Raw genomic sequence first — 19,896 nt, forward strand, 5'->3', positions numbered from 1 at the left:
TACTAATGGACAGTTTCAAAGGACCGAGGGGAAGGTACTGATGGAGGGGATTTCAACTGTTCAGTAATTCCAGCAGTGTCTGTGAACACCCTGTGTGGCCTGGACCCAGGGCTTGCCCCATAAAGATGACAGAGCCCAGAACAAAGAGAGGAAGCCTGATAGTACCTTTAAATCCAGCAGGGGATCAGACTAGCCTCAAGCAGTGTTCCTGGGTTGCTGGGAATAGTTACAATGCTCAGAAATACTCCTCCAAGGGATTTTCTTGCCCTCTGAATACCTGAAGATATTTTGAGAGGACTTTCTTTATTTTGAAATCCCGTTTTTTGACAGTGCCTTTTAGGTACAATCCTGGTCTTTGTCTCATTCAAGTTGCCTGAGTTAAGTGATTTGGGCTTTACATATGGAAAGTTCATTTTGTTGTGTAATTAATGGGAAGCAGACTTTGGGAAGCTGATGATCCAGGCCCTTATTTATATGAGAGCATATGTCTGTGTTTTGTTTATGACTCACTCTCTTACTCCACGCATTGTAACTTGGGTTTGTTTACACTAACTTTTCCTAGAATCCAAGCCACATGGTATATGAGCCAATAATTTATGGTCTCTAAAAGGGAAAGATGATGAATGAGCTTTTTCCTGTTAAATTGTCAAATCTTAAATTGAGGAAGAAGTGTTTGCTGCCTTGAGTCGGTCCAAGCTTATATGTGAAAAAAAGAAAAGAAAAAGTAAATCTATAACAATGAAAAATCCCCAACCTACTGCTGGTATAGTGTTCAGACCCTGAAGGTGTAGATAATTTGCCAAGACAGCATTTGACCAATCCCCCACCATAAACATCATGACTCTGACCCAAATGTTCCACAATGAAAAGACCATTCATCCCCCCACCCCCCTCTGTCTCTCTCCTTTCTAATGTGACATAATATATAATATGCATGTGTCTCCCTTTTCCAAGGGACCCATAGTTTTAATCAACTGTGACTTTAAATGTTCAAGCTGGTTTTCTTAATGGCACTTAATAAGTTCCAAACTTGTTTTTGTCATTGACGCTTCATTTCTCCAATGGAATGGTTTGGATTTCTGTCTATATTTTATAGTACTTCAGTGCTTTTGGTCATAGGTTAGGTACTCCAGTTAATGGTACTCTGAAGAGTGTAGGGAACAGCTGAAATATGAGAGGATCTAGTTTAATTTACAGTGATTTGGATCCCCTTCAATAAATCCTTTTCTATTTTCCACACAGATTGTACAAAAGACATGGTTAGTATTGGCTTAGATTAATTTATATAGATTTCATTTCAAGTAAGTCAGCTGAGCTCTGCCAATTCTCAAGAGGAGGGCATCGGAACTGAGGGCCTAGAACAGTGCCTGGCACAAAGTGGGCTCAATCCATACTTTTCTAAGAATAAATAAGAATGGCTAAAATATGGTCCTTGTCCCTTAGGAAAACATAATTTAAGAAAAAAGTGCAGATTAATCCCATAATCTTCAGATAGAACATGGTGACTCAGCAGGTTGAGGATCTGGTATTGTCACTGCTGTGGCACAGATCCAGCATTAAATTCATGATGTTCTTCAAGATTAGCTTAGGTGCCTTTAACTCTGAGTAAACCTTTCCTTACACCCACTTTGAGAATCACCCCATGGCCAAGTGGGACACAACATCTGCTGTGTGTAGGTCACAGCTGTGGCTCAGATTCAATACCTGGCCCAGGAATTTCCACAAGCAGTGGGTGTGGGAAAAAAATAAATAAAAGAAAAAATACAGGAAAGACCAGGTGGAGTGCTATCAGAGAGATACAAGCAATGTACAAGAGACCAGAAAGATTAATGTTGAAACGAGAGTCCTTCATCCTTCATGGCTTTTAGGAAAAGGACTCTAATTTAACTGCATTCCAGCAGAAATTGGAAAGCACTAGAACCACACCTGGTATTGTTTTGTTTTGGTTTTGTCTTTTTTTTTCCCCCCACAAGGCAGGAAATTGCCTCTGGATAAAAGAAAAATATAAGACTTTCCTTTCCCCACTTCAACATCAGATGCAATATCCATTCTGACAGAAGTAATAGAATTGGGCATACACCTGTAGGCTATGCAAAGTTATAGTTTCTTTGGTACATCCATCATCTACTAACCAGACACAAAAATATGTGAAAGTCTAAAGCAATGGGTATAAATTGCTTGCTTGTTTTACGAAGAATTCAGGGATACTTTATTGCTTCAATTGATATTTTTTCTTGGAAAACTTCAATAAATAGAAAAACAATAGAATACATTTGAGTCACATGAATCATGCCCAGAAGGAGTTAAAGGGAAAGTTGACATGAGGGTATTCAGATTCTCAGGAAACCTTACAAACCTGGGCACTCTCTTAAAAAAACAAAATTAAAAATTCAGACTTTTACAATAGACTAAAACACTGAGCTAAAACAAAAATTAATCAATTAATTAATTAATTTTGCAGATTTAAATAGAAGGCTTGCGTTTAAGTTCGAAAGTGAATTCCATATAGCAATGATCAAGTTTGGAGGTAGTTTGTATGAAAGTATTTAAGAAAGTTAATTGAGCTTCCATTTAATATGATCCAATAGTGTGATGTTGCTGCATAAAAGAAAGAGAATTGCAAGAATTTTTTGTTTGTGTTTATGTAGCTCTCATTAATAGAAGTGTGCATTTATCATGTCATACTCAGAAAATTAGCTTAATTCTGGGTACCAAAATATAAGATGAGATTTGTCAGATGATTAAATCTCTAGAGGAGGGTAATCAAAATGAAATATGGTCTCATATGAAACACAGATGAAGGAATTGAGGATGTCTAATCTAGAACAGAGAAGACTTGGAGATGTAGAACTACTTTTATGGAGTCGTATTTATTCTGAAGTAAGGATCCCACCAAGAAATTGAGAGATTTGTCTGAGGGTACAGAACTGAGGAGTGATTTTAGAGATAAGAACTTTTTCCTAATGTCCTGGTCAACATCTTTTCTATCATATTGTAAACACAAGTCTGAGTTTTAAGTAAACCAATGCAGTTACTAAGACTAGGAAGAAAACAAAACATGGATACCAACAATTTGATGTAATTCCTGAAGTTCTAGCATGGCAATAAGGATTTATTTCATCTGAGCCTAAACAGTAGAAAATGCAAAGTTTTTCATAAGATCATGTTTGTTACATTGTTCTTTGTTCTTCCTTGTTTTTTTTTTTTTCTTCCCCCCCCCCCCCCAAGATTTAGAAGAGGGAAAGAAAATCTTTCACAATCAAGTTTGAACATGCATCTACAATAGCTGGAGTATTATATAAGGGATGATATTTATGGTTAAAGATACAGCTATGCCACATTTGAGAGGGAAAAAAAAAAGAAATATAAAGAGCCCTTTGAGAGGGTGCAACCACCCCCGCCATGTGACCACCTGGCATGCTGTGAGACTCAACAGATGTAGCGTCAAACTTTTTGGCATTAACTGCATTTCTATCCAGCCTCTCACGTTGTCTAGTCAGTCTGCTGGGGCTTGAGCCACATGCAACATACAAAAGCCAAAGTTGATTGAAACAGAGCAGGGCTAAATGGCTCTAGTATTCTGTTTCTGAGAACCACCACTTGCAATTCACTCCTAGCCAAGCCGCTCTGACCTTAATAAGTATCACCCCCAGAAAAACTCTCAGACTCTTCTGTAGAATCAGCCTGGGCCATTCCTACTAATGCACCTTGGAGACAGCTATATATAGTTGCTCCTGCTGCTAATTCTCTGATTTCTGAGCTCTCTCCCTTTACCCAACTTTCTCAGGCCTGCCCAAGTCCTGGCTCCCTTGCTTAGAACTTCCCTGAGCAACCTGGCAGCAGTCTTATTCAGCTCAGTCTCTTTCCGGAAACAAGTTACCACTGCCTTTATCTATCCAAAGCCACAGGTGGCTTCTCCAAAACCTGGAGTTCATGAAATGACTGGCATTATTACCTGGTGGTCAGAAAAGTCAAAGATTCTGAAAACCTAGGGACCAGGACCTCAGAACTGCCTTAACATATAAAGGAGGTCAGCATCCAATCCTATTCCAGAATCTCTTCGTGGATGGGACACTCTTTTGACTGCCTTGGGTTTGTATGCAGTTTAATTAAAAGGTGCTCTAGGGAATGTGAAGATTATTGCTATTTGGATTTGGTTTCTAGAGTTTACAATCTCAAAACAGTCTAGCAGGAAATATTGCTCAAGCATCTATTATGGGAAAGTAACTGTGCTCTTTGTTATGAGGGATACAAAGAAGAACACGTGCTGTCTTCAAGAAGCTTTAATGCTAGGCCATGTACTCATAGAAAGTTAAATTCCCCTAGGTTTTAGTGAATGAAGTCTTTAAGAGTCTAGAGACAGAAAGGAACACTTTAAAGCAGTTTGGACCATGAGATGATAGCAATAACATAATTTTGAATATTTACATGTAAATACATATTTAGAATATGGGCACTCATCTTTTAAAATGTAAACTTTAAAAGGTTGAGATAAATCTGAAGCAATATTACTAGTCTCATTTTAATATTCTTAAAATAAGTTTAAATTTAATTTAACTGTATTATCAAAGAAACAGAAATATTTTCACTGTCATCAGTATTTTACACTAGTTTTAATAGTTTGAGTACGTCTTTTTGAAAATCTGTTGTTGTTTTTACACTTGGGATTAAGCAATTTGAAAGTCTGATTCCAAATGCAGTTTGTTTCAATACTTACTAATAGATATTATAGGTTAAAAGGATTTTTTACATAAACATAGATCCAAGAGGAGATAGTAATCGTTTTGCTTAAATCATAATACTATTCTTTTCAGTCCTATCCATCATTTAAGCAAAGGTTTTTTTTTGTTGAAAGTTGACTGACCAACTCTCTTTATTAACAGGCAGATGGCCTTGCATATCAAAAGACATTGCATTTTCCAGTGAATTCAAATCTCTGAAACTCTTAGAAGTTAACTCAGTTTACAAAATTTTTTGATTTGTGTATTTAAGGGAAGTTATAAATTATTATATATAATTTTCAGCAACAAAACTGTCAATTGGAACATTTCCAATCAATTTCAAAAAAAGTGCTGTCTCCACAGTGTGAGTTTAATTATTTTCTTTTTTGACCGCCTGCAAAAAGTTTGAAATCAGCCTGCACCACAGCAGTGATCTGAGCTGCTACAGTAACAATCACTGAATCCTTAAACCTTTGGGCCACAAGAGAACTCTGAGTTTAATTCTAAAAGCAGTTACTTTCTTGCCTATTTTGCCCTAGGGGACATTAAGGGTTGTTTTCACTTGTTTGTTTTGGTTTTTGCTTTTTAACAACTGCTAGGTAACAGTACTGACAGCCCACTGACAGCACTGAGAAGGTGAAAACATTTAGAATCCTTCTCTCAATGTACAATAAAATTGCCAAATTCATCTTTGAAAATAGCAACTCTTTTATGCAGTTTGCTTCAAGGTAACCAATAAAACTCTGTGTGGTGTATAGCATATTTTATGGATATTCCTGATCACGTTATGAAGTGTTTTTTGGTTAAAGTATTTTTTTTTAATGTTTTAAAAATCTTAATTTTCTAAACTTCACCGTTAGGGCTGACCTACTGTATCACATAAGGGGCAGGACCTACTAACACCTTAAGGGAGTCAACCAACTGGATGCCTGACAGCCCCTCGAATGCCTGTGGTCTCTTCTCTTCCCCAGAGCCTCAGACCCAGTTGTGACAGCTGACACATCATCTGATGTGCAGCCCAAATAAAGACATCACCCACTATTGCTCCATATATTAAGCATTAGAATGCTTAACTTAATTCTTATTTTTCAGATAAGATATGAATAATATAAATGAAAAATATGAATATGTTTTTCGGACAGCCCAATAGATAGTCTTGCTTCCTCCTTGGGGAAAGAACATGCACCCCATTTAAGAGGCTTCCAATTTAGCACTGGGTCAGATCTGGAGAGGCAGAGAGGGGCTCCCACATGTAAGCATGCAGGCGCACACCCACCACTCAGACTCTCCATCAAACTGCCCATCTCACCTCCCATCTTCACTTACTTTTTCCCATGGAGAAATGTGAAATAGAACCAAAACAAGGACCCAGGTTTCCTAAGCCTGAAACAGGACCAGGGTTCACTGCAGCTGAAACAGAATGTTTTTCCACAATAAACGCCTATGAGGAAGCTATCATTTAATTGTCAAGCAGTTACTATGCTTCAAACAAACTAGTCACATTTTTCAAGAAACCTCAAACTGTGTTAAGATGTACTTAATATGTAATATTAATATTAAGATGTAAAATATTAAGATGACTTTAAGGATAGAATGGAAGCACCTTGGAGTTCCCGTCATGACTCAGCAGAAACGAATCTGACTAGCATCCATGAAGACACAGGTTCGATCCCTGGCCTTGCTCAGTGAGTTAAGGATCCAGTGTTGCCATGAGCTGTGGTTCCAGACCGGGCTCAAATCCTGCCTAAGTTGCTGTGGCTGTGGTGTAGGCCGGTGGCTACAGCTCCGATTTGACCCCTAGCCTGGGAAACTCCATATGCCATGGGTGTGGCCCTAAAAAGACAATTAAAAAAATAAAAAGAATGGAAGCACCTTTATATAGTGACAGATCTCCCACATCTGTGAACCCTTCATCCTAAGTTAGGGCTTTCAAATTGAGAAGTAGTGGTAGATAGCACTTGTGTTGATGATGGCAGTGACTGGTGTGCCCTGCCTGAAGGGGACTCACTGGCCAAGGCAACACGCCTTCCTTTTCAAAGGAGCTTTTAAGACCAGGACACAGAAGGTTAATTGAAATTCTAAGGACGAAGGAAGAAAGTTTGCATGCCAAGGCAAGTTGCTTCACATATTCCATTAGAAAATAAAAAGCAGCATTAGGGAAACAAGAGATCATTACTGAGTTAAGTACAAAAGTACAAAAAAAAAAAAAAATACGCAATTTATATTAGGGAACATTAAACACTGAATTCCCTTGAGCTTGTGTTTGCAGCCCCTGCGCTATATACCAGATCGTGTACTGCTGTGTGAATAACCCTGGGAGCATGGAGGGAGACATGGCCTTTGCCTTTGTAGAATCTTCTATTGTGGATCAGCGTACAAAGCAAATGACACTGCAGCTCTGTGCCTTGACAGGCTACTCCAGCCCTGTCCACCCTGGAAGGCCACTCTACTCCAGGCAGTTCAGCTGTCCCCAACATTTCTCCATTTTCCCAAAAGGATATTCAAAAAGCAAGAAAAATTCTAATTCCTGTAAAGATAAATTTGCCTCCCTTTCTGACCCATCCAAAAGTTTCTAAAACTGAGATGTTTTGCAAAGTTCATGAGCAAAGTTCAGTCTCCAAACTAGTAGCCCCTGTTTCTTGGCAAGCATCTATACAACCAAGCCTCATTAGCCCCTACCTTGCTCACAGTGCTTGCACTACATCTGTAAAGTCAGTGTGCAAAAAGCAGTGCTAAGTCCAGTCTTTGATTACCATAAAAAGTTGTAGAAAAATCAACAAATGCTGATGAGCCAATCATCTGATAATGGGAGCAAAGAGATAGAAAATCGAGATCTGGACCCAAACCAACTCAACCATTTGCAAGGCAAATGGTACAGAGAAAAGTCTACAAGATGATTTGCATTGCAGAGTTACAGAGAAATGAATTCATATTTTGCCTTGGCCACTTGTAATTATTCTTTAAGACTAACAAAGAACAGGCAAGATATAGGACTATTATAGGAAGGAGAGCAAATATGGAATCAATCTTGCTGCAAGAGCCCAGAAATTACTGTCTAATAATGAAACAATTTGAAGAGAGAAAAATCTGTTAACATTTAGGGGGACAGTGAAATCATAAGCAATGAGGAGAAAGATTTGTGAATATCAAACCCTGCCAAGTCCAAAGCCCTCCTCTCCTCCACACTAGAATTTCAAAATTATTAGATGAAACAAACATGGTAGAAAGCCACCTCATATTTGGTAAGGCAGTTGATAATGAGCATAAGAAAGAATTATAGCAATCTTTAAATACAGAAGGGAGCATTAGGAGCATAGAGTCTAACTGTTTAATGTAATAAGTGAAGAAAAAGAGACTCAGAGGGGCTAAGATTCATCCTAGTTCAACTTGCTTTCCAGCTACCCCTGTCCAGAGTGCTTCCTACCACCCTGCACTCTGGTGCTCTTCACACATGGGATAATAAGCCTACATTGAATGTTTGGATAATAAATATGGGCCAAAATAAAATTCAGATGTTCAGTGGTGGCGAAACCCCTCCCCCAAGTTATAATGTGAAAAAAAAAAGAGGGATATTAAGTCTTAACACCTGAGGCCATCAACAGAGATTGAACCATGACATGTGTTTATGCAGTTGGTCACAGCATAAAACCTGGAGCACTGTTCATTCTCCCATCCCATTCAGCCAGAGGGTAGCTACCAGCAGGAGTTTTCTAGGCAGATGGAGCATGCCCTTTACAGAGGACATTTCTTATCCTTCTAAAATTATTGTGGTGAAATAGAGCCCAAGAGTGTGAAAACCAGAGCACCCCCAAGTCCTAAGATTCTAAGAAAGATGTTTCATTGCCACCAATCATTTATATTCTTTAACCATGTATTACTTAACTAGCAGTGGACAGAAATAGTATAATAAACCTCTGTATACCCATCACTCAGCTTCAACAACATCAACTCACAATCTTGTTTCACCAATACTTCCACTTCCCTCGTCCTTTCCATATTATTTTGAAGCCAATCCAAGATGATATCATACGATTTTATCTGTGAATAATTTACTATGTATTTCTAAAATACAGGTACTTTAAAAAATGATCACAATGTAATTATCACACCTAAGAAAGTTAGCAATAATATACAATATCATGAAATGCCCAGACATTATTTAAATTTCCATGAATTTATAGAATTTATTTTAACAGTTTGTTTAAATTGGCATCCAAATATGATCATTTTATCTCTTCTCTCTTTTAATTTACAGTTCCACCACCACCCCCACCAAACCCACAACTTACTTGTCGAAGGTACCAGGCTGTCTGCCTGGAGCTTCTCACAGCCTGTGCTTTACTGAATGGCTCCCTGTGTGTCTTCTGTATTTCATGGTAGTTAGGTCTAGATCTGAGCTTCCCAATATGGTAGCCACTAACCACGTGTAGCTATTTAACTTTAAATTAAACTAAATTTAAATTTACTTCCTCAGTCACACTTGCCACATGTCAAGTGCTCAGCTAACCACATGTGGGTAGTGTAGGGGACAGAAGAGATAACAGATCATTTCTATGACTGCAGAAATTTCATTTGGATAGTGCTACTCTAAAGGTTTAATAAAGTCCCATGAGGTAGCTTTGAAGGAAGAGATGGTGAAATCTCATCCATCCAGGCTTTGGCTCACAGTTCCTCTCCTGCACTGAAGTCACTTTAAATCTTCATGCCTGGACATTAAAAATGAAATAAAAATTCAAGGAATTTGTGTCTTTTTAAATTTACCTAAATTGTATGCTTACAAACACTTTTGTTATTATTATTATTTGGGGGGGGCATACCTATAGCATGTATAAATTCCCTGGAGCCAGGGATCAAACCTGCACCACAGCAATTACCAGAGGCACTGCAGTGACAATGCCATATCCTTAACCTGAGGATCCTATTCCTAACCAGAGAACTCCTATTCCTTTTAATAGGTGTGTAATTTCCCACTGTTTGCATATCTCACAGTTGATTTGTTATCTTTTTAAATAACATATAGTCTTCTGTAATATATATTGAGCTTCTAGAAACATCTTTGGTCTCCTGTGACACAGGAGCAAAGGAGGCCACCCGCCATAGGATCTCTGGGGCATTGGCCATCTTCAGTTCTAGTAGTTATTGCCCAGTCACTCTCCAAAATAATTGTGCCAATTTGCTCTCCTACCAACAGGGTGCAAGTGTTCCTACTTCCTTATAGAATTACAAATATTAGGTAGTTGCAGACTTTTAATTTTTACCAGTATGGGTTCACATATATGCAGTTAACAGTACAGATTCAAGCAGGAAAAGGGAAGAAAGTGGAATTGACATGGGAATGCTGACTTGACCATCTCTATAATGTTTTCTTGCTTAAAAAAATGTATGGCAAAAAGGTATTGTTTACTAAATGTGAATGGTGGGTACAAAGTCATTGTTACAATATTTTTATTTATTTATTTATTTTTTGTCTTTTTGCCTTTTCTAGGGCCGCTTCCCACAGCATATGGAGGCTCCCAGGCTGGGGGGCCAATCGGAGCTGTAGACGCCAGCCTATGCCAGAGCCACAGCAACATGGGATCCGAGCCGCGCCTGCGACCTACACCACAGCTCATAGCAACGCCAGATCCTTAACCCACTAAGTGAAGCCAGGGATCGAACCCCCAACCTCATGGTTCCTAGTTGAAGTCATTAACCACTGTGCCACTACGGGAACTCCGTTATGATATTTTTTAGTATTGCTTGGTAGATTTATACTATTTATAATAAATTTTTATTTCATAATCATTTTTCAATGCAAGGGTTTGATAAATGTGTAGCATATAACAAATGATTAAATATGGGATTATCTACTAGGTTCATTTTGTTTGTTTGTTTTGCATTTCATGCTAAAAAAAATACTGAGAGGAAATATCCATTGTCTGTATTTGCCCCAAGTGACCTCCAGCTCATAGAGAATTCCAGTCAAGTTTATTCAGCCAAACATTGCCAACTAATTGCCCCAAATTATTTACTTTGTACCTGCATACTGTATTATGTGTCACATAGCATTATCTTCTCTCTGGATGATATAAACTAAAGAGACGGTAAACTGCAAGTGAAACTGCTATTTGGAATATTGCCAAAAGTTTTGTGAAGTATTTCTAACTCTTTTTCATTTGCTCATGAACTGTGTGGACAAAGTAAATGCCTTGGCTCTGAAAAAGTGAACAGTGGCTTGCTAACTCTTAGTGTCACTATATTTGCAATAGTCAATTTAAAAATCCAAAGGAAAACTCATTTAGAGAAGAATATGACTGTAAGACAGCAGTGATAGGTGTGATTCATCAGTCAAGAAACAGTGTGTAGACTCCTTCCATGCCTGAGGCACCATGCTCTGCCCTGGGATGGACACGAAGCCTAGCAGACGTTGGTCTCTGCATCTAAACACTTACAACTGAGCAAGCTTTTCCTTTTTCAACACTAACCACAAACATCTTATGTTTGTAGTCAGAGGCTCACTCTGGCTTTGTTCTATTTGGATCTTCATAACTTATTTTAAAGATTGTGCAGTAGCTATTCATTGCTTAGTAAGTCTTACAATGACCTTTGCCAACAGGAGTGCCATTTTCACCTGTCCTGTGGAACTCAGAGCGTCCCACTCCATGAAGCTCATGGCATAAACAACTTCAAATAAAACCCTCCGGGAGATCTGTGTCAGGCACAGCATGAGAGAGAAGTGGGGAAAAGCAGGGAAAGAACCAAGAGGGAGTGCCCAGGAGTGACAGCCATGTCCATGTTTTAGCATTTTTTCCTCATCTCCTTAAGATATTTATTCCACTTCTCCACTACTAGTTGAAAAATGTTGGATGGCACAACAAGCCATGATACTAAAATGAAACACATTTGCTTTTAGGCTCATGATGTTTCAGAGGGTTGATGGCATCTACATGAGTTTCTCAGGGGATGAGCCTTTAGAATAAATCACAGCAGCCAAGAACTAAGGACACACTTCTTAAGCTGATAGGTGGCCCAAGGGAAGAGCCAGTGTGAAGATGGGGTGGCAGTGTGTGTGTGTGTGTATGCACATGTATGTACATGTGCCTCTAGTGAACACAAGGAGAAAGAACAATCTAAAAGAGGAAAGGTCTGCTGCCTTGAAGCCATTCACACTTAATGGTGTCTGAACTTCAAAAATGAAGCGGTTCTGAGAGCTATATAGTGGCGGCAGTACAGGACTTCCTGTGACTAGAAGTTGGGCTCATAAAATTGAAGAGCATCTGGCTACCAGGATATGGAAAGAGCCCTTTGCCAACAACAGCCTGGTAGCAGAGGTGTAACTGATTCAGAAGTGCCTGGCTGATATTTCCCTTGAGGTTTCCAGAAGATGAACTAGTTAAGAAGGACCTGGTCTATTGGACATCATCAGGCAACTTGACAAGTTCAGACCATTGGGGGAAAAATTCAAGAGATGGTGTCATCCCAAATAGAGTGTCCCTGGAAAGAACCCTCCCTCTGTCAGTGGAGGAGGATTAGGAAGACAATAGGTTCAGTTACATATTCTAGATCAGGTCAAGGCATGGCCTTTTTGAGGTTGGCTATACACGTTAATGATCCAGATGGCTTAATCCAAAGGGCCGCTTGTTGTTTTAGCCATTCAGGATCTTCTGCGGAAGGAGAAAGTATAGCCTAATGCTAAATTGAATTAGGTCAAATGTTGAAAGGCTGAATAAAAAATAAAAGCTGTAATAGGAAAAGGTAATGGAGACTTTATACTGTGATTCTAACATTGACTCCCATGGTACCTGGCTGCAAGTGAGAGCCTCAGTTTCCAAAATAAAAAATGGAAACATTTTTTATGGAATTTAATGGGACTATTATGAGGAGTGAAATAATGCAAATCGAATGCTTTGTACACGTGATATTCAACCAATATTCATTTTTTATTATTTTTGATTTTAATAAAGAAAAAAGGAATAGTGGTTACTGAGTCCTTTGTATAGCATTAACTTTACATAATCTTCATAGCTAAACATAATGCCAGTTCTTACTGAAAGCCTGGGTTTAAGGCAGTCTGCATCGTGTGGTCAGTTTCTTCTCTCTTCCCTTCCCGCAGCCAGTTCCTCCCTGAAGAAGCGATTCAAGCGGCGGGAGATCGAGGCCATCCAGTGCGAGGTGCGGAAGATGTGCAACTACACCAAGATTCTGTCCACCAAGAAGAACCTAGACCACGTGAACAAGATCCTGAAGGCCAAGCGGCTGCAGAGACAATCAAAGACAGGCAACAACTTCGTCAAGAAGAGGAGAGGACGTCCCCGGAAGCAGCCCACGCAGTTCGATGAGGACTCCAGAGACCAAATGCCTGTGCTGGAAAAGTGCATTGACCTCCCCAGCAAAAGGGGTCAGAAGCCAAGCCTGAGCCCGCTCGTTCTGGAGCCGGCCGCCAGCCAAGACACCATCATGGCAACCATCGAGGCGGTCATCCACATGGCCCGGGAGGCACCACCCCTGCCTCCGCCCCCGCCCCCGCCCCTCCCACCGCCGCCCCCGCCCCCACCGCCCCCGCCCCCTCTGCCCAAGACCCCCAGAGGAGGCGGGAAGAGGAAACACAAACCTCAGCCTCCGGCCCAGTCGCCGCAGCAGCAGCCGCCGCCACCGCCGCCGCCACCGCCGCCGCCGCCGCAGCCCCTTCCCCCAGAAGAGGAGGTGAAAGCCAAAAGGCAGAGGAAATCGCGAGGCAGTGAGAGCGATGTCCTTCCCTAGGGTGGGTCTGGGCGTCTGAACCTGGGGCTTGGGGGGCAGCGTGTTGGAGGAGCAGTGAGCCGGGGCTGGGGCGGAATCCCCTCTGCAGGGACACCATGCCCTTCTCTCCAGAAGCTGGGCAGGCAGAATAGGGCCGGATGACGGGGTTGAGCCTTCAGGAGCTCTTGGGAAAGCAAAGCGGGGGGATGTCTTCAAAAGAAGTGTGTCTGTGCTTCACAGCAGTTCCCAGCCGAGCGGCACTTCAGTATGGCTAGATCCTTGACAGGCAGCACAAGACCTATCAGGGAGGAGATAGAGGGTGGTGCTCTCTGACAGACACCAGACCTCCAGCATCCAAGGTGCGCCCTTGATTTCGCATTTACTGGCCAGGAAAATTGAAAGGGAAACACCCTCAATTAGGAAACATTCCAAGGGGAGAAAAGCTGCAAATTGCTCAACTGGCTTTGTTGTAATCCACCTCCATTTAACTGGTCTTTAATTCTTTTGGGTTTTCGAGCTCAGCTGGGCTTTGAGGCATCAACGTCATCTTCACTTGACCTGAATCTTTCCGTTAGCGATACAGTTTCTCAGATGGACTCACGTCATCAGAAGGTGGAATTCTAGTGATAGGCAACCTTAGCCATGCATCCATATCTTTCTGTGCATCTCCTTTATGACACATACACTGATGTTTAGTATCATCTGGTCCTGCTTTTTCTTTGCCCATTGTATTTCCATATTCCTTTTCATTAACTTACTTGTTGCCTTTTCCTTGGTACACACCTAAATAATGTAAACCTGACCGGTGTCGTAATGTTCACCCTTAGCATGTTGTCGCAAGGAACTTGGCTTTGAATCCCAGTCATAGTGAAACAAATACTTAGTAATGATAGAGCCTTTTAAAAATAAGTGATTTAGAGCAGGCGAAGATATGTTGACCCAGGGTGTGTCAACCAGGTTATTTTTATACTTCAAACATATTAGCAAAGAATAGGCAGAATAAAATGGTGTTAATGCCCCATAGCAAATGGAATAACTAACTAATCACCAAAAAATTGAAACCCCAGGCCAACCAGAAAGACAAGTGTCTAGCAATGCCTTGGTATGTGACTTTTTTTTTTTTTTTTTTTTTTGGCATACAAATAACTATCAAAGGTCAATGGACAAAAGGAAATAAAAGGACAGTAAAAGTCTATTATCTCTCCTCATAAAAGCAAATGTGAGTAAGTGTTCTTATCTGGAAAAGAAAAAGAAAAAGAAAAAGCTCAAAGGGTGTCACCACTCCAATCCTATCATGCCACCTTGGACAAAGTATCCAAGTTGTGGTTGCCTTAATAAACTGAAACATTTTGTACATAATGTAATTATAAACCTATCAGTCTGCATGGATGCAAACTGTGTGTGACAAATCGTCTTTTAAATGGTCAATTTCAACTGTACATTTCTCATCCATGTTGTACTCTAGCCATTGGTTTAGCGTGGACAGATATTCCGTCTCTATTATTCATCTCCACAGCCCAAGTAAAACATGTTTAAACTCAAAATGAATATGAAGTTATTCCATTGCCATAGATGTTTCCTAAAAGTCAGATGTGGAAATTTCAAATAAATATTTTCAATTTCCTTCTTCACTCCTCCCCTTACCTTCCCTAAGACATCAAATACCTGGTATGGTAGATTATAAAAAGAGAGACACTAAGAGACAATTAAATTAAATTTTCTAATGGGAGTTAGAATATCTGGTTTACCTCCAAATTAAATTTCTTTACAGGAAGATGGGAACAGCTGGAAATTATATTATCTCTTCAGAACACAACATGATTTCCTTAGAAAGAGAAGGATTTTTGTTGGGAACATAGGAGAATAAGGTTATTGGTTATCTATGGGGGTATATTTTAAAATCCCAAGTTAATATGCTTGCAAACATCATGGTTCTATCATGGCACCAACAGTTTTTTGAAATCACCCAGAATCATCCTGTTCTGCACTGTCACCACGGACTTCACATCATGTACTGCCACGGGAGGTCAGTCACTTTCAATCCCAGCTATAAGTTTAAAGGAATACATTCTCCAGTTCTTTAAAGCTTATATCATAGATACTCAGTTTGTGACCTAGGTTGACCTTTGGCATTTCACACAATTTGAACTGCAAAATCAAACTAACCTCTTTCAATTTGTCATTCCCAAGCCATGTCTGAGTGGCTCCAAAGTCACTCAAGAGGAAGATTCAAATTAGCCCCACTCACCCCACCATTGCTAGGAAAGAGCAACCATTTTCATTCCAGTTAAGCCATAAAGAGGTTTCCCTCTTGCTGGATTTTGAAAGTAATTTATTTCATTCTTTCTTTTGCCCTTCCTTCCAGTGCGGTCCTGTTTCCCCAACCAAGTCTGTGAGCAGACTAAACCTTACCCCAGAGGGGAATGAGCTGGCACTCTCTAAGCTTTTTAAAGAAGGACCTAAAGCTTAATGGGCAATAACCTCTAGTAGGTGAGAAATTTCAAATTAACTCTAGGATACATTAGGATTTCCAAACCAATGAAAGGTGTTCCAGGAGAGACACAGCAGAGTTGCACCTTATACATAAATTCAGTCTTACAGTTGTCACTTGAGTCAAATGCTAAACTTCTACGTTTATGACTCCATAGATTGGAAAGCTGCAGAGGGGCAAAACTGAAACAGACTGACCAGCTTTTTAGAGGTGGAAGCAAGTCCAGTCACCTGCACAGCTTCCCCTCTTCCCCATCAAGCTCCTCCCTCAGTATCACATGACTCTTTTTGCTTTTTGCTTTTGCTTTCCATTAACCTAACTCATTGCTGTGACCATTTCCTCATTTCGTAACTACCCCCTTTGCCTCCCTTCTCCTGTCCAGACTCAGATTGGGTCAGTCTAATTCCACATCTCCTGGAACCCAACACTGCCTTTTGTGGTTACATTTCTATTTAGAGAAAATGTCATTTGGGATGCACAAGATTCCATAAACAGCTCCAAAAGAACTTCCTAATAAAAGAAATTCCTTGGTTTTCTTTTTTCTTTTTTCTAGAATACTTATCTTCAGCAAGCAGGCATGAACCCGCTTATAGGAAGTCTGATTAAGGGGGAGCAAAGGATGAAGATGACATAAAAACTACCTTGAAAATGATGATGGGTCTCTGGTCCACCTTCCTGAGTTGCTGGAGAGCCACTTGCTTTTCACCCTCTCATCTCAAATGAGGGGAGCAGAGTTTAACTTTCTCTAACAGCATGGCTCTGGCTTACAACCCAAGGAAGATAGGTCAGAGGAAAGGAGAGCTTGTCAGGGCTGGCTCATGATTTGGCTGGCCTGGGACTCCACAGCCACTGACAGCCCCTGAGTAGGTGACTAAGGGCTGACAGGATTAGCATGTTAACTTGGCTGCTGTCCAGAATGAGAAGCCATGTTCGATGGCAGTTGGAGTTTGTGTGCTGGGCATTGCTGGGTCTATAAATATGATAAGCAAGTGGTGACAGAATTATAGTATAAGGTGATGTACTACATGGAGATCATAAAGGATTTGGTTTTAGGACTTAAGTAGAAAATCCCACTCCTACAGCATATTACCCAACAATATTCAGATAATGAGCTTTTGGAGAATATTTTTTTTTTCCCTACCACTAGGAAGATTTACCTGGGAACTGTCTAAAGTCTACACATATATTTCCAAAGCCTTTAAACACCAACTGTAGCATGGAGGGTGGGGGAGGGGGGTGGCAGAAGCCGAAATGCCTCAAAAGCCATTTAAGTGTTACATTGCAGGATTTTCAGTCCTTCTCATTATGTGACAGTAGATAAATATAGACATTATACTCAACACTGCCCTATAGTATCACAATGGTCCAAATGCCAGAGCTTACAGATAATGTCATCACAGTGCCTAGAAACTCAAACTGTAATATACCGTAGCATTTTCTTGGTGTTTTTTAAAGTTTCTTTCCACAATACCAGGCACCCCCTGCCTCTAGTTTCTTGGAGCGTTTGTCCCACTAATGAGTCTGCCTCCCTTGTTGGACTCGGTCACATGGGGAACAGTCTTAGAAGCACATATCAACCAAGGAAGAAACTTCCTGGATCTCTCTTGCCCACTTGCCCAGGTATAATAAACACTAAAGGGGGGAAAATTGAAAAGAGCTGCCGCTGGTCAACACAGCAGGGCAGTTCCAACTTAGGTTGGCATCTTTCTTTTTCTTCCTTTTTTAAAAAAGTCTATTTCTTAAATAATAATAAATGCACATGATGTGTTAAATATGTATATATATATTTCAAAAGAAAAAATGGGGCACAAGATTGTCTTACAAGTCGTGCTGGCTAATTTTTAGTTTGTATTCATAAGTGGTTTTTAAAAGCCTTTTTTAAAGTGTAATTTGCATGTTCTACTTTGATTGTATGTAAACATATTTTAGAACAAAAAATGTATTTGTATTTTATTGAATATAGAGGCGAGAAAAATTGTACATTGTTTGAAATGTTCTTTTTGTAACAGTTTTTATTCATAAAGCATTTTTGTACATTTAAAATGAACATGGACTTGCTGTTATTTGAGGCGTAGATACATCTGGCATGCTTTACTGTCATGCTCCTCCATGGTCTTAGATGTTGGGTTTTAAACATTTTTTCTAAAAGAAAGCTCAGTCTTTTTCGCTACCAGATCAGGTTAGCACAGTATAGAGCACTTAACTATTAAAAAAAAAAAGTTAATCCTATTCATATGTTATTCATTGTGTGAAATTAAAGACATTCAATTCAGTCTAACATGAGTTGTGGATTCTTTTGTTTTATTTTCCATCTGGTTCACATCACTAAGGAGTTTAATAACATTTGAGGGTCTTTGCTCACACCAACTGGATAGAGAATCATTGAGAAAATTCTCACCAAATTTCTGCCTTTTGTATGATTCTGAGAAGTACATTATGGGCAAGATTTGAGTCTGATTTACTGAGTTACTCTTCAGAATATATTACACCAGGACATAAAGCCAAGGCTGATTCAAAGAACCAGTCAGACCTCTGCTAAAAGCAATCAAATGTACTATAAGATGTTGGAGACCCATCCTGTTCTCAGATTTTAGAGAACATTATGGATAGGGGCTTAAGCCTTCTTACTAAATATCCATGATGTTAAATTGCAGAAGGATGGGTCCCCAGCTGGACTTAAGGTTTGACTGCAGGGATAAGAAAGGCTGTTTAATCCACAGCAGACAGTTATGATCACCTATCCAAAGCCTACAGCCTGAGCAAGACCCTGAGGGCAGTGTCCAGGAATACACGACCCCTGCTGTGAAAGAACTTACAAGGCCTCCTGTGGATGATGAACAGCAGTTTTAAGCAGAATGTGGAAAGTGGTAAAAAACAAAGTTATGGGGTCTCAGAAGAAGGGCGGAGCCCCTGAGCTGGCACCTTCTTGTCCTACTCTTTCTGCTCTAATTTTTGGTTTATATTCAGAGATAGGTTTTCAAAGCCCTTTTAAAAAGTGTGATTTGTACATTCTACTTTAAGAAAATGTAAACATACATACAGCTATGTATTTTTTAACCTCCTTCTTATCTCCTGGTGCATGCTTCAAAAAGCCAATAAGTGGGAAATAGATACAGCTCCATGACCCTAACAATCAACCTGACCCATGTGACCTTTACTATGACTTTAATATGTGTCATAGCACCCACAGTGGGATCACAAAATCTGGTGGATTACTAGGGTGGCCTCCGGGAAGGTTGGAGTCCTCATGCTTTAGGTGGTCTCCTGAGATTCGGAATTCAGTCATCAACCTCTAAGGAAGTAGAATTTGCTCCTTATCCCCTCTCTTCTGCTATCTTGCACTGAACCAGGAAAATTTAAAGCATTATATAGTGCATTTTCTAACTCAGCCTCATTAGACTGTTGATATTTCTGAAATTTGGAAGGACTTACTGGAGTACCCCTAATCTCTTCCCACCAGCTCTCATGTAGGGAAAAAGCTGTTGCCAGGAAATTGATTGGCTCAACTTTTAGGGTTTTCAATCAGTCCGCAGCATAGCAATATGCTGACAGAGGTTGTCAGGACAGTCAGATGTGTTCATACGTGTAGCCGGTACAAATCTTGGTCTACAAATAGATGGGTGAAAGGAATTTTTTTTTTAAGGTTCTCTGCAGTTCTATTTTATGGATTTTTAAGACTCCTTTCCACCAGCACAGCAGAACCTTAATTCCAGACCTACGAATTATTCTCTAACCTGGAAGGGAAAGAAAGCAGGGACAATTAGAATGCCTGGCTCCAGCTTCTTCCAAATTGTTTCCCGATGTTCCAGTCCTTTCTATTTCCCTAGTCTCTAGGCATTTGAAACTGAAAAGCTGGGAGGGAAAAGTCTTTTTAATATTTTTCCCCCTCTGTTTTCTGCTGTCAGCTACATGCCCGGAGGGGATGAACACAAACCAGCCTAGCAACCTCTGCTGAGGGGGAGGAGA

At 40.1% G+C, this 19,896-nt stretch overlaps 1 protein-coding gene across 6 annotated transcripts in view; it reads left to right on the top strand.

The window, feature by feature from the left end:
* The window catches only part of SETBP1 (SET binding protein 1), a 371,229-nt gene extending 353,021 nt beyond the window's left edge, over window positions 1-18,208 (top strand). For all 6 annotated transcript variants that reach the window (XM_013988555.2, XM_021092436.1, XM_021092441.1 and 3 more), the window contains one exon: window positions 12,814-18,208. In XM_013988555.2, the coding sequence (XP_013844009.2) occupies window positions 12,814-13,460 (647 nt within the window). In that variant the 3' untranslated portion in view covers window positions 13,461-18,208. The remainder of the gene's footprint in view (window positions 1-12,813) is intronic.

This window comes from Sus scrofa, chromosome 1 (assembly GCF_000003025.6).
Source record: "Sus scrofa isolate TJ Tabasco breed Duroc chromosome 1, Sscrofa11.1, whole genome shotgun sequence".
Lineage (NCBI taxonomy): Eukaryota > Metazoa > Chordata > Mammalia > Artiodactyla > Suidae > Sus > Sus scrofa.